General features: G+C 42.2%; 1 protein-coding gene across 5 annotated transcripts; it reads left to right on the forward strand.

Annotated features, from left to right (window-relative positions):
* Nucleotides 1-653: 653 nt before the first annotated feature.
* Nucleotides 654-17411, forward strand: LOC311591150 (uncharacterized protein). Of its 5 annotated transcripts, XM_084770516.1 has the most exons (6): nucleotides 654-909; nucleotides 2525-2668; nucleotides 3369-3536; nucleotides 10288-10357; nucleotides 13637-13763; nucleotides 14588-17411. In XM_084770516.1, exons 4-6 carry the CDS (start codon nucleotides 10343-10345, stop codon nucleotides 16648-16650), a joined length of 2205 nt encoding a protein of 734 aa, XP_084626642.1. In that variant the 5' UTR covers nucleotides 654-909; nucleotides 2525-2668; nucleotides 3369-3536; nucleotides 10288-10342; the 3' UTR covers nucleotides 16651-17411. The 5 variants fall into 5 exon arrangements, with proteins under 5 accessions (XP_084626642.1, XP_084626641.1, XP_084626643.1 ...); XM_084770515.1 differs by lacking the exon at nucleotides 2525-2668; XM_084770517.1 differs by lacking the exons at nucleotides 654-909; nucleotides 2525-2668 and adding an exon at nucleotides 2294-2314.
* The last annotated feature ends 8613 nt before the right edge of the window (nucleotides 17412-26024 follow it).

The raw sequence follows: 26024 nt of genomic DNA on the forward strand, positions 1-26024 counted from the left end.
CTATCGGGGTGCAACGTCTTAACATATCCAGTTTTGGTCTTGGCCGGCAGCAAGCATGTGGGGGAGGCTTTGCAGAGTGGGTTCAGGGCAGCCCTGACTGAAGGGTCTGGTTCCCCCAGGGTGTAGGTAATTGGAGGCTCAGGAATGCGAAGAGGGAGAGCAAACAGCTGGTTGGATTCCACAAAACTAATTAAGGAAGAGAAAGCCATGGGCTTGATAGGGTGTAGGGGAACCACGTGTCCAGAACCGGGGGCGGCGGGGGGTGGGGAGGGGGGCGTATTCAGCAGGTCTCCGGGACAGTGTGCACCATTCCGCTGGGTACGTGGGGGTAGATAGCACGTGCTCCATATCCACGGCCCAGTGAACCCCAAAAACTATCCTCAGATGCAGTTTGCTGGCTGCAGGCCTGGGAGAATCAGCAGTCAGCAGCGCAGTGGCCGCCCTGGACCCTCCCAGGTCAGAGGGGCTGCGGGATGAGAAACGGGAGGAGCGGAGCAGGCGTGGGTTTTTTCCGTGGGGCGAGGATACTCGCAGGACCAGGAGAGTGTCGATCGGCAGAACAAAACAAAACAAAACAAACAAACAAACAAACAAACAAAACCCAGGGTGGACTCTTGGGTTTGAAATGGTTTGGTGGAACCACGTGACTGGAACCCGGCGTAGTGGGCGGGGCCTGAGGGAGCTGCTGCAAAGATCCAGGCCGGAGTTGGAGGAAAACCCACCATTTCCTTTTGGTCCCCAGGGAGCCACGTGGACCCTAACCTTGTGCAGGTTACGCGGGCCCGGATCTGTCTGCAAACCCGAAAACGCAGGGAAACGCAGTTTCCTGGCTGCCGGCCTAGGAGAGTCAGCAGTCAGCAGTGCAGCGGCGGCGGGAACCGCGGCCCCGGCGGCCCTGGACGCTCCCAGGTCAGAGGGGCTGCGGGCTGGGAAACCGGAGGGAGCGGAGCAGGGGTGGGGTTGCTCTTAAGGACGCCGCTCTTAGATTCTGTTGCGGATATCTTACCATTGTTGGGAAGGTTGAGATCCTATGAGCTGAGATTTAACGTGATTAAAAAAAAATTTTTTTTTTTTTTCAGTTCCAAGAATATTTTCCTAAAATAATTTCCTAGAGTGTTTGGAGTGTGCACCCGGGCTTCTCTGCTGCAGCAGTTACAAAGCTCCTCGGATTAAAATTCATCCATGTTCTCTTAACTTCCCTGTTCCACTGTTTGCCTATTCAAGAGAGTGGCCCCAGGGAATAGGCATCCCCAGAGAGATTTGTAGGTATTAGCCAGATGAGGAGCCAGTGCAGATTTGATTGACTAAGTTAATATACTTTATAAAGCACCATAGTTATAGTTATAAACATTAACATTTAATGATCAAAGTTTTACTCCCTAGTAACTTTCCATCTGAGATGTAGTCACTCTTGGATGTAAATACAGTATTCAGAAACGTGTCTTCAAATGCTTAGTTATTAATGTTTATATGTTGGGTCTGATGAGAACTGAGGATGTGACTGATCCAGGGTATGGTTGGCGAGGCTTTTTGTGTTAATCTTGAGATTTGTGGGAGGAAAATCCACTTCCACCATTTGCACAAGCATTATTATAAATATCAAATACTAAAAAAGAAAAAAAAAATCAAATACTGACCAGGGGTTTACAACGACAAACCTATAGGCTGCCATGTTTTCTCATGAGGCCTTGCTATTTTTCCAAGGACTACAACTCCCACAATTCCCAGGAACTTCATCCGATTCTTGGGCAGGTGATACTTACAGGGTAATTTAGGGCTTTATAGTAAGAGGGAGGAAACAGGTGCACGTGGAAGGGTCAGACTGATCCTGGCTATGGGGGCCGGGGCCGGTGGAGAGAGGCAGAAGGGAAGAGAGAGGAGAAATCCAGCAGAGGAACCAGGAAGGAAGGAAGGAAGCACTTAGCTAAAGATGTCTGCTTATGATTATGTTAACAGGCACTTCCGTTACCCACTTGTCCTGGACCTAACAAAGTCCAGGCCAGCCCGGTATGCATGCTGTGAGAAGATGGTATCAGGCTGTGCGATTTTTTTTTTATAGGTAGAAAACTCACTATAGATTAAAAACAAAATTAGGCAGTGCAGACTTGGGTCCCACAAAGAACTGAGGTTTCATGGACTGTAGGGCATTGGGCCTGGGATGAGGTTTCAAGGGTTTTGGTTTTGTTGCCGTCTAGGGAATGTAACACCCCCTACAGAATGTGTCCCTGGACGCCTTGACACAGTTTGCTATGCCAAAGAGGGTGATGTGAAAAAGAGCGAGAGTCATGGCAACACCACAGTCAAGGCAGTTGAGGTGAGGTAGTGTTATTTGGCACGATTGCGAGAGAAGCTGTCAGTAGTGGCAGTTGTGAGCTCGTCCTAGGAAGGGCACACAGCCAGCAGTCTCGAAGCAGCCAGGTTGAGTGACATCAAGGAGCCAGCGACCTTGCAGGAACGCTCAGTTTCCTCTTTTTACTTCCCCTTTCTCTACATGTTGGGTAATTGAGATATATTTTTTCTGTAGGTATTAATTGTGCTCACTGGATATACCTGGTGTTGAATTGACAGTAAAGTTGACCAGCAGTGCCCACTTCCCACCTGGGATTCCATGGGTTCCGGGTGTAGAGGTAGAGGGGGCCCCATCTCCTACATCGAAGAGCCAATCAGGGTGAGGTTCCACGCATGGTATTGGCAAGACCAGGATGGGCAGCTTCCGGATCTGTCTGGTCGTTCTTCACAATAACTTTTCTGTGTGGTCATAGAGGAAAAAAGTCATTAAAAGAAAAGATCGGAAAAAAAAATGTCTCCTTGGTTCAAGAAAATCACTGTGCCCACGCACGTGTGGCTGCTCTCTTGTTTCTTACTTCATGGTTTGTTAGCACTGATTTCTGTGACTGTGGACTTCTAGCAGCTATGGGGATGCCTGGACCCTGATCTCAGGGGATTTTAACCCCCCAGAGACCTCCTATTGTAGCAGTGCAGCAGTCTGGATTCTGTGGATCAGAATAGTTTTCTTGCTTCTCAGGCTACCTAGGAAAATGACTCTGCATGTGTGTGAACTGTGTGTGAATGAGTCTCACGTTTCTTAGAGTAAAATGAAATCTCTATTAAAAAACATTTTGGGGGCTGGAGAGATGGCTCAGAGGTTAAGAGCACTGTCTGCTCTTCCAAAGGTCCTGAGTTCAATTCCCAGCACCCACATGGTGGCTCAAAACCATCTATAGTGATATCTGGTGCCCTCTTCTGGCCTGCAGGGGTACAAGTGGGCAGAACACGGTATAAATACTAAGTAAGTAAATCTTAAAAAAAACAACAACACATTTTTTTGTGATATTTTCTTTTTCCTTCATGTTTATCCTTTTTTGCAGGTGTTTGCATCTTTCAGCTTTGTTCCATGAAAAGTTCCAGGATCTCCCTGAAGCATCTCTTTCCCGTGTGCAGGTCTCCCCAACTGCTCAGCCAGATCTGCTCACCTGTGAGTGACCACTAAGAGCCCGAGATGGTGAAGACAGAGTAGACAGTAGCAAAGGACCCAGGTACGTGAGAGGCGCTGAGCAAGGTGTGGGCTCAAGAGACAGTAGAAACGGGGCGTGAAATCGATTTTGCAAGATTCTGTTTCAGTAATGATTCTGGAAAATTTCACTGAGAATGTTAGATGTGGTAAAAGGGATTTTCCCCATTATAGGTTGTACGGTAAGGATCCAATTGTACTCTGTATTTGATTAGTTTTGAGTCTCTGAAATGACTGTTGCCCACTGAAAACAAAGTGTCTTTGACCTAGACTGAAAGCAGCATTAAGCTATGGGTTGTGAACCGACCCATTCGTATGGTAACACATGTCAGTAGTGGATTCCTTTCTAGGTACTTGGTCCAGGTTCCCATGTAACCCATGTATTATTATTATTATTATTATTATTATTATTATCATCATCATCATCATCATCATCACCACCACCACCATCATCATCACCACCACCATCATCATCATCATCACCATCATCAACATCATCATCATCATCCCTGTGGAACTAGCCTCAGGCTGAGCCAGAAAACCTTCTGCTACCCACAAAATAGCCTTGCCAGCATGGCACCAGTGGTCATTGCCTTGCCAGGAAGATTAGGATTGTAGCACATAGACTCCAAATCTGGGAATGGGCATTGATAACTCTGCCCCCCTGCCTTAGTCTGCATAATACTTTTTGACATTGTAAATGGCGCCACACTGGAGTCCAAGGTATTTGTAGACAGTGTGTGAGTGGCCTGATCTGAATTTTCTTCTTTTCTCAACAAGACCTCGGCTTGTGATTCGCTGATGCACTGTGTTGAGTTAGTCGTGACTAGAGCAGGAATTGGCTACAGTTTTCCTGTTTTATACTGTTGGCCTTAGCTTTGTGTCTGTTTTGTTTGTCTTTACTCTTCTGAGGGCTGTTCTTTCTGCTCTCACGTTGTTGAGAGCTTTTATACTGAGCAGATGTCATATTTTGTCACTGGGCTTTCATGTCCCTATTGACACAGGCATTTTCATCCTCTCTCTGAGTGTACATAGTTGGTGTCTTACATGGATCAGTTTGTAACTGTTGAAACAGTCTCGCACTCGTATCGTGAGCTCAGCTTTCTTGTCATTTCTCTATTTTGAGACAATCTCTGTGTTTGTGTAGATCCTGGTGGTAACTGGTCTGTGATTTTTTTTTTTTCCTTGAGTATATTTGTTTGGGCTCACCTGCTTTGTGTGTCGAGGTAATGCCAGCTTTGCGTGAGGACTTTCTAGTGGTCCTCTTCTTTGTGTTTTATGCAGTGTTCTCCTTTTGGCTTTGGAATAAGGTTTGTCTGTGCAAGGGAGAATTCCATGCTAATCTGTCCAGTCCTCAGACACCGTTGGCGGAAACTCTTTCTGTTCCAGTCTCAGCAGCTGCTTGCCCCCGTGTGTTGTAGTTCAATGGAGGAGGCTGATTTAGTCACTTGTTTCTAGGAACTCATCACGTCTTCTTCAGTGCTGGTTTGTGTGTGTGTGTGTGTGTGTGACTTTGCACAGCACTGCACAAGGTAACAGTGACATCATTGTCATACAGCAAAGTGTCCCCTTTATCTCCAGTCCTGACACATATAGGTTCACTCTTTTAGTTTAGACTAGATGTACTTAGTCTCTGCACAGAAACAAGTCTGTTTGTGTTGAAACATTGTATTGTCTTTGAGTCCTTGTTTCATGAAATTCTATCTAACCCTATTAATATCTTTCTACATAATATTTCAGGTCAACCTGTTTTCATTCTTGTAAGCCCCCAGACACATAATACTGAACAAATGTCTTTCACGGCCGCTGCCTCCTCCTTCCAAACTTACCAGTGTGTCTTTGTCCCCCTACTTCTGCGTGATTGTCTTTTCTGAGCTGGTCCTCACCTTGGCACTTGAAGAGCGTGTCCTCGGTGCTCCATGAATTCTGTCTCACTGTTCCCTGGTTTAAATCTCCACAGTAGCTAATTAAGGAACAATTAAAGGGGGGTGTGGCTCAAACAGTTAAGGGCATTTGTTCTTGCAGGTTCCATGTTCAGTTTCCTGTACCTGCCCTGGGGGCTTTACATCCTCCCAGACTCAAATTCCAGAGGATCTGTCGCCCTCTTCTGGCTGCTGTAGGCTCTGTATGTATGAAGTGCGCAGACCTACATGCCGGAAAAGGTACCCTTCTAAATCAAGTTAAAATAAGTAAGCTGTATTTTAAAAAAAGAAGAAGAAGAAGAAGAAGAAGAAGAAGAAGAAGAAGAAGAAGAAGAAGAAGAAGAAGAAGAAGAAGAAGAAAAAAAGCAGAAACTATAAATGTGATCAGGAGATGTTGCATAACGATTCGAGAAAATAGTACAGGAAGGAACAGAGAGGTGTCACTGTAAATGTGACAGAGCCTGGCTATGTGACAGGACAGTGGGCACGTCGTATCGGCATTGGAAGACTTGGGAGTGATTCCCACGTATGATGAAGTTGTTTGTGTTTAGGAGCCGAGAGCTGGAGATCATCCTGTGCCCGCTGTCATGTGGCAAAAGACCAAGTGGGGACTTAACTCGAAGTACAGAAGCCAGTGGGAGACATTCTCATGCAAACCGGAACAATCAGTCCTCTAATATTCTTCCTGTAATTGTGCTAAAAGGCATATTTTAGAGAGGTTTAATATGAGTGTAGAAAGTATACCTTTAATTTTTTTGTTTGGTTTTTTCATTTTGTTTCTGGACGTCTTTTTTTGTTTCTTCTTTTTTTTTTTTTTCTTTGAGACAGGGTTTCTCTCTGTGTAACCTTGGCTATCCTGGACTCACTTTGTAGACCAGGCTGGCCTCGAACTCACAGCCGTTCACCTACCTCTGCCTCTGGAGTGCTTGGATTAAAGGCGTGCGCCACCACCACCCTGCTTCATTTTTGTTTCTGAACAGAGTCTCATTCTGTATCCCTGACTGGCCTGTATCCTACAGAGATGCCAGGCTGGCTTCCAGCTCATATAGATCTGCCTATGTGAGCCTCCTGAGGGCTGGGGTGAAAGATTTACCCCAGTGTTCCTGGCTTGAAATACACTGTTCTCTTTTTATATTGCTGCTGGAAAACAGCATAATTTTGCTCATTTGTTTCACCTGTGATTTCTTTGATTGGGTGATCCGGCTCCTTCGCCTTGCAGTGAAGCCCTGATGTTTGCTTCTACGTGCGGGATGGGCTCTCCACTGAGTTACTCTCAGGCTTACAGTCTTGTTTAGTTTCCTCAAGTCTTGTTTAATTTCAGGTGGAGGATTCCACAGATTTCGGTGGCTATTAATTGTGATGTTCACGTCCTGTTTTTATGCTCATTGTTTCCTCAGCCATTTGCTGGAGTCCTTCGTCCTTCAGTCAGATTGTTCCTGTTTCCTCTTTATGTCCTTTGACCTCGTTGAACACTCTTCAGATTGTATTTTGAGTTCTGTCTCTTGAACTTTGTTCAAGTTGCATCTTGCAGGCAGCACCGGTGTTGCTTCAGTGATTCGGAGTAAGGACATTCCATCAAGGCTTGCCGTGTTGCTTTGGTTCCAACCTGTCTGGCGTCTTTTGCTCTGTGGCTTTAGGTCAGGAGGCGGATATTTCAATGTGAGATGCTATAGGTAAGGGTTGAGAATCTAGGATGGGGGCCAGGAATCAGAGTCCAGCATCCTGAGCATCCTGCTAGATCTAGGCTGGTAGCAAGCATGTGAGGTGGCTGCGACTCTGTAGAGCAAAGCCAGGCATCCTGCCAGCTATGTGCAAGTGTGTCTGAGACAGAGTAGGAGAGATAGAGCAGGAAACGGAGTGGAAAATTGGTTAGGGGTAGAGGAAGTGCCTAACCTGGCCAGTGTTAGAGCTGAAATAGAACCTTAGGCTTAGGCATTGTGGGTTGGTCTTAGGGAGGCCCCAAGGACCCTAAGCCCCGAGGGACTGATAACGGACCTCTCCCGAGGGAGCTCCAGTGTCCTCATGGTGTAGATTTAGGGGCAGAGCGAACACACCTGTGCCTTGCAAAGACTTGTCAACTTCCCACAGCTATAGGAGCCATGTGCCATGTCCTGGGAAAGTCACCAGTCATCAGTGCAGAGGTGATAAGTGCGGAATCGTGGCTTTAGAACCTGTGAGGTCAGATGTGCCGCAGGGCTGGTAGACAGGCAGCAGTGGGTCAGGGGTGTGATCAGTTTCTCTGCTACTAGCATGGAATTTTTTATTGACGTTAGAAACAGTGTTCTCTTTTCCATTTTGGATACAACAACCCTTTTGTAATTTAATTTAATCCACCCTTTCACACTTCCGTGTTTCTAACAGTAACTTATTCGAGAGATTGGCATTTAGAGCCTGTGAATTCTCATCCTAAAAAGCTTTTTAGTTATTAATCATGTAAGGAATGACTGAAGATTTGATTGGGTCACTACATAGACATTTGCAACCTCCACAAGTATGGCTATAGTCATTAACATCTTACCAGTAATACTCTATCTGTGATGTATACACATTATATTGTCAGTGGAGCATCTGTTTTCATTTTTTCCTTATTTTCTGAGTCCTGCAGGGTCTTTCCACACAGCCCTACCTGTGCTAAAACTCATTATGAAGTCCATGCTGGCCATAGTGTGCAGAGATTGGTCTGCCTCTGCCTCCAGAGTGCAGGGAGTACAAGCCTGAGCCACCATGTCCAGCTTTTGTATTCGGCCTCAGGATTCCTTTTCAAACTGCTGTGCGTGTGTTGTAATCCATGTGGGAGTTCTCAAAGGACAGCGAACATTTTAATGAAGCTCTCTCTCTTTTTTCGTGTGTGTTGTTTTGGGATGTGCTAGACTTTTCCAGTTAAAGACATGGACAGAATTATTTCAGGGGACACATTCTTTTCTCTTTTTTTTTTTTTTTTTTGAGACAGAGTTTCTCTGTGTAGCCTTGGCTGTCCTGGACTCACTTTGTAGACCAGGCTGGCCTCGAACTCACCACGATCCGCCTGCCTCTGCCTCCCGAGTGCTGGGATTAAAGGCGTGCGCCACCACGCCCGGCCTCTTTTCTCATCTTTATTACTGTTGAAATAACAACACAGCATATGTTACGGGAGTAGAAATTGGTGATTTGTTTCTGGTAGAGTTGACAACATTACTCAGACTGTGTGTCACAGGCAAGAATCTTGAAGAGATACGCCATGCAAAGATATCCTGCTTATTCTTACTCATTATGGTCGTTAGAATATTTATAGAGGCAGATTCTGGTAGAATATTTGCATTATCTGTTTTCTTTACCATTGTGATTATTACAAAACTCCTGGAGTTTACTTTCATCCATGCTATCTAACGTCCCTTTTTTTTTTTTTAAATCACTTTCATTTTCAAGAGAGTGGCCTTTCCACCTGGATCTCCAAAGAGAGCTCGTACAGTTATACTCTCATTATCCTTAGTCATGTTCTTCGTTATCCTTATTTTCGTCCCCGTCTTCTCCCTCGTATCTTCTGTATGTTTTGAGGCAGGTTTTGGGTGGGTACTCAGGCTGTCATGTTTTCATAATTCCAACAGCCATGGTATATGACCAGTGGTTTTTTTTTGTTGTTGTTGTTGTTTTTTGTAACTCAGTCTCCTTGCCCCAGCCTGTAGGCAGACTGTAGAAAATGCCGCAGACTGTAGGCATTTTCCTTGCTATACAGTAGTTATTCGTTTCATCAATCATCAATCCATCCAATCAATCATTCGTTCAATCATTCCATGCTCTCCTGTCTTACAGCCCTGCCCCTGCACGCAGCCGTCTCCGAAACAACAATTTCCTGTGGCAAACAATGATATTTGGACCTAGTCTGAACGCAGCACCAGGCTATGATAATAAGCAGAATCTTTTATTTCTTCATGTAGCAGTATAGCGGGCATAAATTCATTCTTCTCAGGGACCTGGGATCGTTTTAGTCACTGTCTTTGGCCAGCTTCCAGGGCCATCTGTGTGTTTCCTTTGTTGCCTGGCCTCAGTCAAACAAAGTAGCCTTGGCACTGTTACATGGGTGGGCATACCTAGTCTGACAGGTTGGTATTACAACACAAAGGGTCGTCATCTGGGGTCAGCCACTGATGATTCTTCTTGCCCAGAAGTCTACAAACCCCTTTTAGCGGGTTGAAAGCTATAGCAACATACCAAAGACCTTTTTACAGTCAGTGAGTGGTCTGCTTACTTCTCAGCGTACATCTGTAACGATCTCCAGGTGGGGCTGCCACATGCAGATACATCCACTTAGGAGCTCCCGGAACCTTATTAAAAGGCCGCAGCATTAGAAAGGCGGAGAACCACTGTCTTGGAACATGTGTGGCCTGAATTGTAATGTTTGAATAAAATGCATTCACGTAGACTTCAGGTGATCGGTGTTCTCACACAGAGATGTATATGCCACTTAGAAAAGCAGGTCCATGTTGAAAGGAGGAGCCATCCAATTTGGAGGCCCCCCCCACCCCCAGCCCCACCCCCCTCACTAGCTACTTGTTTATGACTCCAATTACTGGGAGATAAGTTCCCAGCGATAACCCTGAGTAGTAGTGCTGCGCAGCTGGCGTGCGTGTGCTCTCTGTTTGCTCCCGGGGCCTGCTGACGTGAGAGGCAGGCCGCAGACTGTAGGCATTTTCCTTGCTATACAGTAGTTATTCGTTTCATCAATCATCAATCCATCCAATCAATCATGCGTTCAATCATTCCATGCTCTCCTGTCTACAGGAATGTTGACAAAATTTCTCCTGTCGTTATGGTTTTGGGGAACTTGTATTAATTTTAGCTTTCTGTTTCTGGTACCTTGCTGTGAAATTTCAACAGGATTTCCAGCCTTTTGTTTCCGAGTCGAGAGAGTTGGAGAAGAGCATCAAGAAGAATGAATGCTTCTCTGGTAAGTGGTCCCCAGGTCAGTGTCGTGTCCACGTTTCTTTGAAAATTCCTTTTATTATTGAAATTATTGAAGACTTTACTTCTCTACACTGGCAATGCTCTACAAGGTATCTATTTCCTGGGACTTACTGCATTTCAGGAATGGCCGTGTTTCCAGAAGCAGGCTTAGGTGTGTGTTTAGGTGTAAACATGTGGACACTGACATCACTAAGCTAGAGGCACAGAGGACAGAAGGAATGTCTGGCTTGGTCGTCCAGAACAGCGATGTGTCTGTGAGGAGATGCAGATCACAGAATTCTGGTATCTCTTTTAAGCATTTCAGGTCACACATTGATCATGGGTGTGTTGACACCTGAAATCCATTTGTCTCTTGGGGGAAATCTGCCCAAGGCTCTGTGTGCTAAGTTAAAATACAGAAAATTATTTCTCTTTCCCTTTCCCCTCATTTTTCAGAAGTGGCATTAGCATTATTGTCTCCATATTGTATTGCGTTGTGTAGAATATACTAGTTCAGAGTTTTCAAAGACTCTTGACTTGGTGCTGTGCATGTGCCATCCGTTTCAAGCATAAATGAACGTACCTCCTCCTCCTTTATCCTCATGTCCTTAGGAGGATGAATATGCTTTCCACCCTGTATTTTTCCTCTCCCTGAAGCTACGTATTACATAAAGAAGGATTCTGAAGAGTTGCGTTGCTGTTTCTATTTTTCCTTAGAATAATATTTATGAGTGTTCATCTGCACATTTTTGTATAAAGTGCATGATGTATTATGCCCCTGGATTCCTGAGGACCAAAACTTTGGGACAGAATTTAGACATTGTAATGAGCTGCCATGTGTGTAGAGAGAATTATAGAAGAAACAGCAAGTACTTTTGCCTCTGAGCCATTTTTCCAGGCCCCAGGTTTACATGTCTGATGCAGATTGTTACAGAGACAGGATATAATCTTGTGTATTACAACTTTTTAAAAGTGAAAGAAAATATATAGATGATATCTAGGCAACCTAATGTCCTGTTAGAAAATGAGCTGAAACACTGAAGAAAAGAAAGTGAAATTAGAAAATGCAAATTTCGTATTTCAATGAATCTCATGAGCAAAAAGAGTATTAAACTTTTATAAAGAGTATCTTTTCTCAATTTAAAAATGTGATTTAATTCAAGACAATGTTTCTATCGTGGCATGGTGGCACATGCCTTTAATCCCAGCACTCGGGAGGCAGAGGCAGAGGCAGAGGCACGTGGATCACTATGATTTTGAGGCCAGCCTGGTCTACAAAGTGAGTCTAGCACAGCCAAGGGTACACAGAGAAACCTTGTCTTGAAAAACCACACACACACACACATACACACACACACACACACACACACACACACACACACACACACGCGCACAAGAATGTTTCTATTTCAGCTGAATGCATTGTCCCCCGCGCCATTTATTTATGCATACATATCTAATTCTGTAACAAAAGACCATAGAGTATTTATGAAATTATTACCATCTATATTGCTTATGTCAACTTGTAGAAGACTTTAAATACTTTTAATGCTGGCCGTTGCTGATTTTTGTGTTTTATTTTATTGTTGTGAATATGTTACCATAAAGTAACTTCACAAGCCGGTTTATTCAGTGTGTAGTTTGAACTGCTGAATGCATGCACTAATGTTACAATCCTTTACCGTTTAAAGAAAAGTACTTTTAACTCATCCAACAATTCTGCATTGCATAGTCTACCTCTTTGTTCTACAAAGTGTGAGTCATTGTATCTGGGCCTCAGGATGTCCACTTAGCATATTAGAATAGAATCAGGTTAAACCCAGCAGCAGACAGGAGTGAGCTGGTGGCTGTATTTGAAGAAGGTCGACGCTGAAGTTTTGCTCATCACACCTTGATCATCTGTGATTTCACATTAGGATTCTGTTTGATAGCATCCCATATTTAATAAAGGTACATTCCTGCATCTCGACTTCAGATGTGTCTATTATATTCCCTAAAGATTGCTGATTGTAAGACAATTATGTCATCTTGTTTCACAGAGATTGAAAATACAACAAAATCTGGGCTCAGGGGTCCTGCTCAAACTATGTTATCAGCCAAGGACAATATGTGCAGTAAACTTTGAACCCCTACCCAGATCGAGCCAATGGAGAGGACATTCTCTACAATTGAGTGGAGAGTAGGATCTGACTTTCACACGAACTCTGGTGCCCCATATTTGACCATGTCCCCTGGATCGGGAGGCCTGGTGGCACTCAGAGGAAGGATAGCAGGATACCAGGAAGAGACTTGATACCCTATGAGCATATACAGGAGGAGGAGGTCCCCCTCAGTCACAGACATAGGGGAGGGGAGTAGGGGGAAATGAGAGGGAGGGAGGAATGGGAGGATACAAGGGATGGGATAAGAATTAAGGAGTAATATGGATAAATTAATAAAATATATAAAAGAAAATATAACAAAGACTATGACTATATTATGAAGCATCTTTTCTTAAAATTAAAGTTTAGCTTTATTTTATACATGTTGAAACATTTGCCTGAATGTATGAATATGTGCTATATATCCCTTCTCCCTGTAGATTTCAAAAAAGAGCACTGGATCTCTTTGGACTGGGTTTGAAAATCTGTTCTGTAGTGCCATGAGATGGCTGAGAAAGAAATTACGTATTAGAGGACTTTACAATGCATTACAGAATCCAAAGTGCAGAGCCAGGCGTGGTGGCGCACGCCTTTAATCCCAGCACTAGGAAGACAGAGGTAGATGGATCGCTGTGAGTTCGAGGCCAGCCTGATCTACAGAGTGAGTCCAGGACAACCAAGGCTACATAGAGAAACGCTGTCTCAACAAAACAAAACAAAACAAAACAAAACAAAACAATCCATCAAAAAAACCAAAAACAACCCCCATCCCCAAAAAAGACCAAAAACAGAATCCAATCTGCAGACATAATTTTCAAATGTAGTGATGATGGGAAATCCTTTACCTGCTACTCATGTCTAAGAAAACATTAGCAAAAACGTGAAGGGGAGACCTTATGAACGTCATTCCATGCATTTTCTGTGGAAGAGCATCCATGCTTAACTTCTGACGCATCTTTGTAGCCCTTCTAGAAAACATTTGTCCTTGTATATTTGCCATGACTCATCTATATCACAAAATATCTCTTATTGTTAGGTCTTTCTTAACTAGGGAAGCTTTTTTATTTTATTTTATTTTATTTTATTTTATTTATTTTTTAGTCTAGCAGCACATGGTAAATAGGTAATTTTTCTATTTACAGGCTCTGTTAACCTTCAGCGATGTGGCTGTGGACTTCTCACAGGAGGAATGGGAATGTCTCAGCTTTGCTCAGAGGGAATTGTACATGGCTGTGATGGTGGAGAATTACAACAATCTGTTATTTGTGGGTAGGAGTACTCTTCTTAATGGAATTCCTGACTCATCCTTTGAATTTACCTATTTAGTTTATATGTAAACTTTCTGGTATGTCTAGAGACTACCAGAATAAGTGAAACTTTGGTTACCAGTATAACTTTTTTTTTTTTATGATGTTTCCTTTACATTTGTTTATATTTTCTGAAAGTGCAAGCAGGGCTGTGTAATCTTTCCAACCCTCCTACCTAGTTTTTTGATGAAAACTTCAAAATTCAAGGAAAATTGCAAATTCATACCAATAGAAAATTATTGCCATGCACGTAATAATCGGAATGCTTTAGTTTTACTATTGCATTAAAAATTTCACCTATTTTGAATTTTAAAAATGCAGAAGGCTTTGCTTTTTGACATGTGGTGTCTATGTTTAGTACTGGGACCTAGCACTTTGGATGGGGAAGCCAGGGCACATGGTGAGTTCCATGACAGTGCGTGTTACATAATGAATTCCTGCCTGACCAAACCTTACGCAGTGTCACTCTGTCACAAAACATGAATAAGAAGTAGAGAAACATTACTTAATATGCTCCTTCAGAGACTTCCTTTTCAAAGTTCTTTACCTTCCGTAAGGTACGGTATTTAAATAATAAGAAGGCTATTATCAGTTCATGTCGTTTGATAGAGATCAGATGTGAGGCTCGTCTAAGTATCCATATGAAGATTGTAAAACAGGAAACCCCTCTGTTAAACTCTTATCATTGAGAATTGCTAATTTACCTTTCTTCGAAAATTTTAGGAACATCACTTATTGAGTCTCTTATAAGTGCAGTAATCATTACTTGCACTTTTTTTTTTCCAGAGAATCATCGCTCATATTGTAAATACAAGAAGGTCTTGAATCAAGGCACAAGGTATCTTGTCCATGAGCATGACAATATCCAAGAAAAGTCTTATAAATGCAATGAGCTTCACCAAATGATTGATGAAATCTCGCAAGATACCCTCTATAAAACTAACCACAGAGATGCCTCTGTTGAATCACTAAACCTAAACAGCCATACGATTGGGAAGACTGGAGAAAACACCTGCAAAATTACAGACTATGTAAACTGTTTAGGTACGCGTTCCATCGTAGGTCGAAATCAAAGAATTCACATAGGAAACAAAGAACAAAATGATACAGGGTACGAACGAGGATTTCACCCTAAATATAAACTCATGCTGAAGCGAACCAGTAGTGGCAAAAACCTACAGAAATGCAAGAAATACGCCAAATGTGTCCGGAGGTCCTCAAGCCTCAGTGGACATCAGGGAGCTCATACTAGGGAGAAATCTTATAAATGCATAAAATGCAGTAAATTCTTTCTGCAGTTGTTTCAACTCAAAGTACATCACAGAAGCCATTATGGAGACTATCCCTACAAATGTACAGAGTGTGGTAAGTGCTTTTATCACGCGTCAGACTTCGAAAGACATTACAGGATCTACTCTGGTGAGAAGACTTACAAATGTAGTGGTTGTGGTAAATCCTTTCTCTGCTGCTCAGGTCTTAGAAAACATCAGAAGATTCATAGAGGAGAGAGACGTTATGAATGCAGCCAAGGTACTGGGCCGTTCTGTACACTGTCTTGCCATCAGCACCATTACAGAACCTACACAGGAGAGAAATTTTACAGATACAATGACTGCGGCAAACCCCTTTCTGCATCATCTGGTCTTTCAACACGTCAGAGAATTCACACAAGGAGTGCATCTCACAGGTGGAATGAAAGTGAACATTGTTTTACCAGTAAAGGCGGTCAGGAAACTCATCAGAGAATTTATACAAGAAAGAAGTCTTACAAATGTCATGAAAGTGCCAAATCCTTTACCAGGAAAGGCTATCTTAAAATTCATCAGAGAAATTATATAGGAGAGAACCCTTACAAATGTAGCGAATGTGACAAATCCTTTATCAAGAAATGCGATCTTAGAACTCATCAGAGGATTCATACTGGAGAGAAACTTTACAAATCTAGAGAATGTGACAAATCTTTTACACAGAAAGGCCATCTTAGCGCGCGTCAGAATATTCGCACAGGCGACAAGCCTTATAAATGCACAGAATGTGTCAAATCGTTTATCAAGAAAGGCAGTCTTAGGATTCATCAGAGAATTCATACAGGAGAGAAACCTTACAAATGCTTGGAATGTGACAAATCCTTTACCCAGAAAGGCCACCTTAGAACTCATCAGATATTTCATACAGGGGAGAAGCCTTACAGATGTATGGAGTGTGACAAATCCTTTACCCTGAAAGGCAGCCTTAGGGTTCATCAGAGAATCCATACAGGTGAGAAGCTTTATAAATGTATGGAATGTGACAAATCCTTCACCCAGAAATGCAGTCTTAGAGTTCACGAAAGACTTCATACAGAAGAGGAACCTTACAAGTGTATGGAATGTAACAAATCTTTTACCCAAAAAAGCACTCTTCGGGTTCACCTCAGAATTCATACAGGTGAGAAGCCTTATGAATGTATGGAATGTGGCAAAACCTTTACCCAGAAGAGCAGTCTTAGAATTCACCAGAGAATTCATACAGGGGAGAAGCCTTATAAGTGTATGGAATGTGACAAGTCCTTTACCCAGGAATACAATCTTAGGATTCATCAGAAAATCTATACAGGGGAGAAACCTTACAAATGTAGAGAATGTGACAAAATTTTTACCAAGAAATGCAGTTTTAGAATTCATCAGAGAATTCATACAGGTGAGAAACCTTATAAATGTGTGGAATGTGAGAAATCCTTTAACCGGAAAGGCAGTCTAACATTTCATCAGAGAATCCATACAGGAGAGAAACTCTACAAATGTATGGAATGTGACAGATCCTTTACCCAGAAAGGGCATCTTAGATCTCATCAAAGAATTCATACGTGACAAAATCCTTACAAATGCAATGAATGATACAAATCTTTTACCGAGAAAGGCCATCTTAGAATTCATCAGAAATACATAAAGGACAGAAACTCTACATGTAAGAAATAATTGGAAAATTCACGAGAAGGAAAGTTTCCACAGCAAATTATGTGGTATGTGCTTTATTCAAGCTGTCTTTGTGACACCTGAGACTCCACAGTGGAGCGTTATTATGTACGTGAGAAACTTGTGTAAACCTTTAAGTAATTCTCAAATCTTAGAAAGTATCAAGTATTTATGCTGAGGAAAAATTTGAAGATGTGACAGTGTAGGAATTTTTCAACAGAACTTTGTATCTGTTCACGCATAACTACTTGATAACGAGAACAACACTGAGGCAAAAGACTATGTTATTTGACACTTTTCAGGATACAAAAAAGCTGAAGAAAAGCTGATTAAGGCAGGAAGTACACCCCTCAAAGTTGCTTTAAGAGGTCCTTGTAACTGACAGGATTGAGTGTGCTTAACTCAAATGAAGAAACTTGGACACATGGTACCTGTTTCAAGTGGATTAGATAAACAAAGCTAACAAGATAGGATGCACTTTAACGTGTAGCTAATGCCTACCGGATGCCATGTGTTTCTGGGGCTCAACGTTCAAATGCTGTCTCATGCTGTTTCCAAGTTTCATGGAAGCAACTGATTGAATCCTCTGTCCTCTGGTAAGCAACTCATTCCCATACATCTGTCGGTAACTTCAATAAAAACCATTGGTTCAACAAGTTGTGCTTGGTTATATTTTCAGCTCCCACTTAGGGTGATTAGGTGAATATATATGACACATCTCCCCAGGAAATATGTCCCATGTTTTGAACCCTTAAATGTTTTCGCAAACAGAAACTTGGTACTAGAGCAGCGGCTTTTCAACCTGTAGGTAGCAGCTCCTTTGGGGGTAGAATGACATTCACATGAGTGTAGAAAAATATATTTCTGATGGTCTTAGGCTCTGAGACATCACCCTGTCTCCTGGAGGGTGGGGGATCTGTGCACACAGGAGTGCTTTGAGCTGTATTAACGCTTTATTTACTACTGAATTAGGGAAGATTGTATTCAGTGTTCCAGGCTTACTGCCATAGCAGTACTTAGTTAAGTTATAAAGGCTCCACATAAAGAGAAAGTAGAGGCTTGGGGAGCCTCAGATTGAAAGCTTCTCCATGCTTCCCATGGGGGAATGCTTCTCACTCTTCTTTTGTTGTACCTTAGAAATTCCACCCTTAAAGCGCCAAGAAATACATTGAATGTAAATCCATTTTCTTGCATCCTTCGCACAATGCTAATATTGTATATGATCAAAATTCACCATGAAATAAAACCCAAGGAAATGCTTGAATGAGGACTTACATTTAGCTTGGCTTCATGTGCAAATCAATCTGAACAAATTAGAAAATATGATATCTTAAAACAATTCACGAACCACACAGCATCCACATGCTCATGCACAGCTTAGAGACCCCAGAGTCTTGGAACATCATTTTCCAGATATTTAAAAAAGATAGAGAAGTAGTTATTCTAGCCCTAGAGCATTATCTTAGAACATAAGTACTAAAAATAGCAAGACAGATTTTTTTTTTCGAGACAGGGTTCCTCTGTGTAGCTTTGACTTATCCTAGACTCACTTTGTACACCAGGGTGGCCTCGAACTCACAGCGATCCGCCTGCCTCTGCCTCCCAAGTGCTGGGATTAAAGGCGTGCGCCACCACCGCCCAGCTTCAAGACAGAAATTTTAGACATGACACAGAGAAGTGTGTTGCCTGAGAACAGACCTATTTGTTTATATTAATGCTCCATGGATGTCAGTGTAAGAGGGGAGATGAACTCAAATGGTTAGTATAATCTAGAGTAAATTTTGGCTGCAGATTCCAAATGTTCATATTCCTGTTCATATTCCTATCAATTGCTTTTGTATTAGGGCTGAGGGACCTGAGAAAGGAGCCGGTGGAAACTTTGGTTTCTCGGCTAAGCCCTTAACAATATGGTGACTGCAAGCAGCTGGAACGGGCTTGACAATTTTAGGTGTTCTGTGAATTGAGGCGCTTCTGTTTGTTGACTTTTAGATCTACATCTTAATACATCATAATTTTCCAGTGGTGTGGTAAATTTGTAAACGGCACAGTCAGTCACAAGGGATATTACCTTAGTTCCCATCACAATATTATTCCCATTCTGTACCCAATGTATAAACACAGTTCTTTGTCTATGATGGCAGCAACCGTGTGTGTGTGTGTGTGTGTGTGTGTGTGTGTGTGTGTGTGTGTGTCTGTGTGGAGCAGGTCCAGGGAAGCTTAACACCTGGAGGTGTGTGGAAAGCAACCTGAGAGTGAGATGGATGGGGATCTTTGGGATCAGATGATCTCCTTATCAGAAGAGTGATGGAAAAAAAAAATAAAGTAGAAGCTACGTCAGCATGGAAATTTCAGCAGCCTTAATGGAAGATCATGGTGGAGCCCCAATTACAGGAGCCAGGTTACATGGACCGGGAAGCCTCTCCAGTTGTCACAATCAGAACAGAAAACAGAGTAGAGATGGGATCTTTCAGGGATGGGAAATGCCATGACTGCAGGGTATCATGTGGTGCAGCCTTTCAAAAGTACTAGTGGGTAGTACAGTGGGGAGAACCACATCTTCTCTGAGGTGCAAGGCTGAGCATCTAGCAGACTGGATGTCCTATACTTTGACAGGGTCTCAGATGAGCCTGTCTGGGTTGAACAATGGCCTTTAAAAGAACAACTCCAACTCCAACATATCTTCCCATCTTGAAGACCATGCAATACATCCATCTTTGCAATTAAAAAGATTCCTAGAGGATATCATCTATTATAAGACCTATGGGCCAACAAGGAGACCTTCAAGAAGATCTGTCAACCCCACCACCCCTCCCCTCCTGAATGGCTTTTCCCATGTCTCTACTTTACCATCCAACATTCCACTACAGGCCATATATATACAGATATTTTTCTATCCCTCTCGACTCCGAATATTGTCATCTTTGCCTTTTCAGTTCTTTAGTTAACAGGGTTGGGCCTGCCTCTAAATGAGAATATGGAGTCCTCCCCCACGATATTCCAGGAAGCAGTTGCTGCCACTGTGAATCCATATTTAGAAAAGGGGGTACACATTTGTGAGCATATGGATGATATCTCAGCCTGAGGAGATAAAAACCTTCACCCCATGACTTGAAATGCTACTTGTCCCCACTATAACAAAAATATAATTCAAAATATCCCTGAATAAGATACAACTCATCCTCTCCTCCAGCACCTTCTTGGGAATACAGAAACTTCTTTAACCTCAGTCCATCCTCATAAATTTCTTCTAACAACCTGCAAATTCCAAATCTCAATATCTCTAAGTTTGTTTGGAAACCTCAACTGTGTCTGGCTGTGGCTGCCTAAACTGACAAAAACCCCTACAGTCTCTTGACCTCCTAAAGGGAAACAAAAATTCTTGTTCTCCTTGAACACTCACCTCCAAGGCAAAACATTGCTCCTTTGTCCCGCTCTCCTCCCTGAATCCAGCTACATAAGCTAGCCTCATTACATCGGTAAATGTGATGTCCTCCAAAACAGTCTCCCGGGTCACTCATACCAATCATGGTCACCACAGGCTGCTCCCCTGGTCCCCAACTCCTCTGCATCCTGAGAATGTTTGGGTGCGACAAGAAGTCATGGTCAGGGGACTCACAGCTCTTGTCAAAATTTGCTTAGTATCTTTATAGAAGGGAAACTTTCTTGCAAATTGTGTTTCCATGTTTTAATGAGAAGAAGCGTCTCCATTGAGGATGGGTGTGTCAGTGGTCAATGTATGTACAGCTAGGGGTTGGGTTATCTGCTGAAGAAAGACTCCAAGGCAGTAAGTATGCCAAAACCGAGAGTGTTTTTATTCTAGCATGCTAGGGCCGCCTCTCTCCTCTAGAGGGCGACCCCGAAATGAGCATGCAGGCTCAATGTGTAGACAGTTGGAGGGATCTGTGATGACAGAATTGAGTCAGAGTGTACGAGGGGATTCAGGACTGGCTGTTTGGTTATTGGGGACTTTTGAGCCACTGAAGTTTTGGCTCTTACTCAGGAGTTGGCTTTTAATTTGATTGGGTGGGGCCAGCTGTGTTCTTTACCAAGGCCATGGAGTTATAAAAACATGGTATCTGGTCATTTTGTTCTATAAGCTGATTAGCTGCCCAAGAGCTGTCCATGAACTAGCCATAACTTTTGTGTTTTTTCCCACAGAAATTGTTAGAAACTTGGCCTAGTTAGGCAGAGTGAAAACCTGAAGCCTGTCAAGGAATTGGTCTAGTCAAGCAATTGAGGTTTTTGGTGGGTTTGGAGTCCCTGGAGTCCCTGGGGTCCCTGGGATTAGGTTCCTTCATTCCCCCCTTTGAAGTTGTACCTAAATCAAATCTTTGATTTTGATTTCCTGGTGGGTACAGCAGAGTTGATGTAACCAGGATAAACAGGACTAAGGGCCCATTTGTCCTTCATGTTAGAGAGTGTTGTTTTGTTTAGTTTTGACATAGCGTTTCAGCCTATTAGGTGGGATAATGGGCGCCATAGTCTCTTCTGTATTTTTTTTTAAGATTTATTTATTTACTATTATGTATACAGTGCTCTGCCTGCATGTACACCTGCAGGCCAGAAGAGGGCACCAGATCTCACTATAGATGGTTGTGAGCCACCATGTGGTTGCTGGGAATTGAACTCAGGACCTCTGGGAGAACAGTCAGTGCTCAACCTCTGAGCCATCTCTCCAGCCCCTCTTCTGTAGTTTCTTCCAGCTGACATTAGGACATTGTTATCAGGGGCCAAGTAAGGCCAAAAATGCAAGTCAAAGGGTGGGCAATGGGGCATTTATCAGAAGCATATGCTTTGATAATCTAGTTGAGCGACATGGAGCAATCACATCGCCTGGACTGGTTAACATCAGCTTTTAGAAAGTCCATAGCTTCGCAGCTTGTAGTCTTCAGGTGATATTTGGATTGAGTCTGTTAGCTAAGTGAAAATCTGTTGGGACAAATATATACTAGGGACAGAATTAAATTATAATTTTTTTTTAGTAATTTGGGGAATGATCCAGAGGGTCCTGGAAAACTACAGGCATGTCTGGGCTCTAGGGTCCTCTTCAGATTATGGCACCAGCCAAGGAAAATATAGACGGTAAACTTCTAACCCCTACCCAGTCTAGCCGATGGACAGGACATTCTCCACCATTAAGTGGAGAAGGAGATCTGACTTTCACACCAACTCTGGTGCCCCATATTGGACCATGTCCCTTGGATGGGGAGGCCTGGTGACACTCAGAGGAAGGATAATAGGTCACCAAGGAGAGACTTGATACCCTATGAGCATATACAGAGGGAGGAGGTCCCTCTCAGTCACAGTCATAGGGGAGGGGAGTAAGGGGGAGAAGTGGGAGGGAGGGAGGATTGGAAGGATACAAAGGATCGGCTAACAATTGAGATGTAATATGAATAAATTAATAAAAATACAAAAAAGGGAAGTTAAAGAATCTTAAGACCAGGAAAAATTTGTATTTTTAGAAGCAGGTATACTTATCTGGAATTTATTTGATCTGTAGTAGGTGGATCCAGTTTTTAGAAAAAAGCAGTTACCAGGTGTCTTGAACACAGCAGCAGTAAAGCCATGTCTTTGAGACCCAGTAATGAGAAACACAAGTCTATATTCAGAAAACAACCAAAGGGAAATGAAAATCTAGAGTTGGTGACTGAATAATATGTGGTCAGAGTTTTCCCAGCTTATCTGAACTTTATTGATTAATGTTAATATTTTATACAATTTAAAACATCTTTTTTAGACCCTTTAGATAATTTAACTAATAATATTTACCAACCTTAACACATCTTTTTAGATCTTCAGTAGACGTTTTTCAGATTTTTATAACTTAAAATGTATATATTTAGATTTATGTAAACTTTATGGTTTTTTTCCTTAAATAAGAGAGTTATTACCTAATAGTTTAAACTAGCTGATGGATTTACTAATGAACTAGCAGCGGACTTATTTGTCTTCTAGCTGTCAAGCTCCCATTAGCTTGCTGTCAATGTGATCAGAGACCTGAGAAAGATAACCTAGATGAATTTAAGTATCAATTAAACTGACAGAGATGACTGGCCAGTCTACCATCTAGACAGCAGTCTCACCCAAGCTCCTGTGGTTTCCATGGCACCATATGTAGAGGCAATCTGGCCATCAGGTATAGAAGATGCGAGGCTGTTTCTGTGGAAGAACATGTGAGAGACTGACCTCACCTCATTTTTTTTCAATGTGAGACAATATCTCTTCAGGTATCTAGTTTGTCCACAGTTTTGGCTGGGCATAGCAGTGAGCAATGCAGTCTTTGCCAGTGGTTAGCACACCAAAAAAAAAAACCCCGTTTTTGAAGTCATTTGTCATGGCCAAATCTTCTGGGAGACCTTGGGGAGTTACTGTTAGGATTTGGGAAGTCTGTGTCGTAACAAGTTTATATGTATTTAATGCCACGTTCAGCAGATCTCTGACAAGCTTGAGTGCCAACATATTTTAGCCCAATCTGTGCCTGTTTTTAGCTATTTTGAAGCATAAACCAGAATAACAGATTAGTTTAGAAAATGCTCATTGTTGACTGAACTAGCACCTAATAAAACTATTAGTTTGATTGACCATCAGTTTGTATTTTATTTAGTTATCTTTAAATTTGTAATAATTTATTTATTTATTTATTTTTGTTTAATTTTGAAAACAAATATAGGAAGCCAAATAAAGCCCATCTTGGCAACTAGTCATGACTATAAGCACGGTTATGGATATTTTAAAGAATATAATCATGTATGAGGCAACCAACAATCTGCAAGTCTTACTTATATTTTAATAGTCTATAATACATAATAGCCACTAACTGAAGCTGCTTTAGCATCAAGATCCTTAAACAAAGAGACTAGGAACTTTCTTGACCTTTTCTTTTCATGGCATATCACTATAGAACACAATAGTTTTGTGTATGTTTTAGTTTAAAAATGGTTATTTTTAAATATTGTTAGTAAAACAGGAGGATATATATATATATATATATATATATATATATAATCTTTAAATTTTTCTTAGTTTGAATAGAATTTATGAATTTGTAACTTTTATTCATTTATTTTTAACTATGTCTTCATCAATATTTAATCCGAATTTGTAACAGTCATGTAGTGTTAAGGACACTTTCGTCAAAGTGTTACAACCTGTTCTCAGGCTGGTGTTATATTATCAACTTTTAATAGTCAGAGTGTAAATTGTCATTAGGGCCAAGAAAGGATTGTAGGCCAAAGTTGTTGTAGTTAATATTTACAGCATCATGGTGGCCCTCCATGAGCTAATTTTTCAGAAAGAAAGTCTAGAGATTTTGGCATGTAGGGCATTTTCAGTCCTCAGGTGATAACTGGAATGGCAAGAATCAAGATAAGCATATATATTTTTTTAGATTTATTTTTAATTTGATAATAACAGACCAAAAGTTTTCCTGAGACAAAGGAAAGAGGTTGTTGGAACGTATTTTTAACTTCAGAAGCTGAGGTAAACTCTTTTTTTTTTCATTACAAGATTACATTTAATATATTTGAAATATAAACTTCCATGATTTTTGTTTAGGCTTTTATCTTTTTTAATTTTTTATTAATTTATTCTTGTTACATCTCAATGGTTATCCCCTCCCTTGTATCCTGCCATTCCTCCCTCCCTCCCATTTCCCACTTACTCCCCTGCCCTATGACTGTGACTGAGGGGGACCTCCTCCCCCTGTATATGCTCATGGGGTATCAAGTCTCTTCTTGGTAGCCTGCTATCCTTCCTCTGAGTGCCACCTCCTCCCCCTCTATATGCTCATAAGGTATCAAGTCTCTTCTTGGTAGCCTGCTATCCTTCCTCTGAGTGCCACCAGGTCTCACCATCCAGGGGACGTGGTCAAATACGAGTCACCCGAGTTCATGTGAAAATCATACCCCACTCTCCACTCAACTGTGGAGAATGTCCTGTCCATCGAAGGCCAAAATCTTGCTAGCTAAAAGCTCAAAAGCCCCCCCCCCCTCACAAAAGCCAAAGACCAAGGAGGTGAAAAAGCTCCAGAGCTATTGAGCTAAAATCTAAAAGCCTAAAAGCTCCCTCTATGTCCACACCTTGTCTTAAATACCTTTCAACTCAAAGTCCCTCTTAGTCTTTAATCCCTGTCAGGTGGTTTTATTTCTTCATCCTCTCTACCTAGGACTAACTTTAACTCCTCTGTACAGAAAGGTGTTTATTAGGGCTCAACTGAACTGCACCAAACAAAAGACCCTTCTGTCTTTACAGTTCACAATCTCAGGGATCACACCGGCATCAAGTATCCTGCAACACAAAAGAATTAACTGGTGAAATAAATCTGATCTGCGGATGAAAGTGTAAACCATATGGGGTATGAACTCTATGCATCTTCATCAGGGAGCCTGGTACAGAGAGGAAGGAATTGTGATCCTGCCATGCTGAATCTTATTCTGACTCAGTAACTTCCATAGAGGTGTTTCAGAAGGCAAGTGCAGAAATGAAAACATCAGTCCTCCTCATTTCATGTCTTTCCTTTGAGTGGGAGCTTCTAAATTTAACTAGACTTTAACGCCTGAGCAGGGGTGGGAAGAAACTTATTGGACTGTGAGATGCCAGTGGACACTCAGCACACATCCCTGGACCCCAATCTCATGAGGTGGTGTACAGAGGAAGATAAAGGCACAGTCATGTCCAGAGGATTTTTCACTGCATTTCTTTTTTTTGGCTTCGAACTCTGGCTCTTCTATTCTTTATTTCTTCCAGGATGTTGATTTTCACCTAGACCAGCAGGTCAGTCTTCAGGGGCAGGTGCATGAGAATGAAGGTCCAGGCAATCCGAATAAGTGTGATAGAAAAGACAGGCTCAGGAAATCTTGCAGAAGCCAATGAGGAAAGAGAAGATGCCCGCACCAAGGCCTCAAAATATTTTCTTCTTTTTCTTTATTAATTTATTCTTGTTACATCTCAATGGTTATCCCATCCCTTGTATCCTCCCATTCTTCCCTCCCTCCCATTTTACCCTTATTCCCCTCCCCTATGACTGTTCCTGAGGGGGATTACCTCCCCCTGTATATGTTCATAGGGTATCAAGTCTCTTCTTGGTAACCTGCTGTCCTTCCTCTGAGTGCCACCAGGTCTCCCCCTCCAGGGGACATGGTCAAAGGTGATGCACCAGAGTATGTGAGAAAGTAATATCCCACTCTCCACTCTACTGTGGAGAGTGTTCTGTCCATTGGCTAGACTGGGTAGGGGTTTAAGGTTTAACGCCTATATTGTCCTTGGCT

Source organism: Acomys minous, assembly GCF_964271855.1.
Source record: "Acomys minous genome assembly, chromosome: 20".
NCBI classification, from domain to species: Eukaryota; Metazoa; Chordata; class Mammalia; order Rodentia; family Muridae; genus Acomys; species Acomys minous.

Bases quoted from the DNA above. Each gene is read 5' to 3' on its own strand.
- LOC311591150 (XM_084770514.1), top strand. From the start codon at position 13,117: ATGGATCGCTGTGAGTTCGAGGCCAGCCTGATCTACAGA. The intron at 13,156-13,636 runs GTGAGTCCAGGA...TTCTATTTACAG, and splicing joins AGGCCAGCCTGATCTACAGA to GCTCTGTTAACCTTCAGCGA. The intron at 13,764-14,587 runs GTAGGAGTACTC...TTTTTTTTCCAG, and splicing joins CAACAATCTGTTATTTGTGG to AGAATCATCGCTCATATTGT.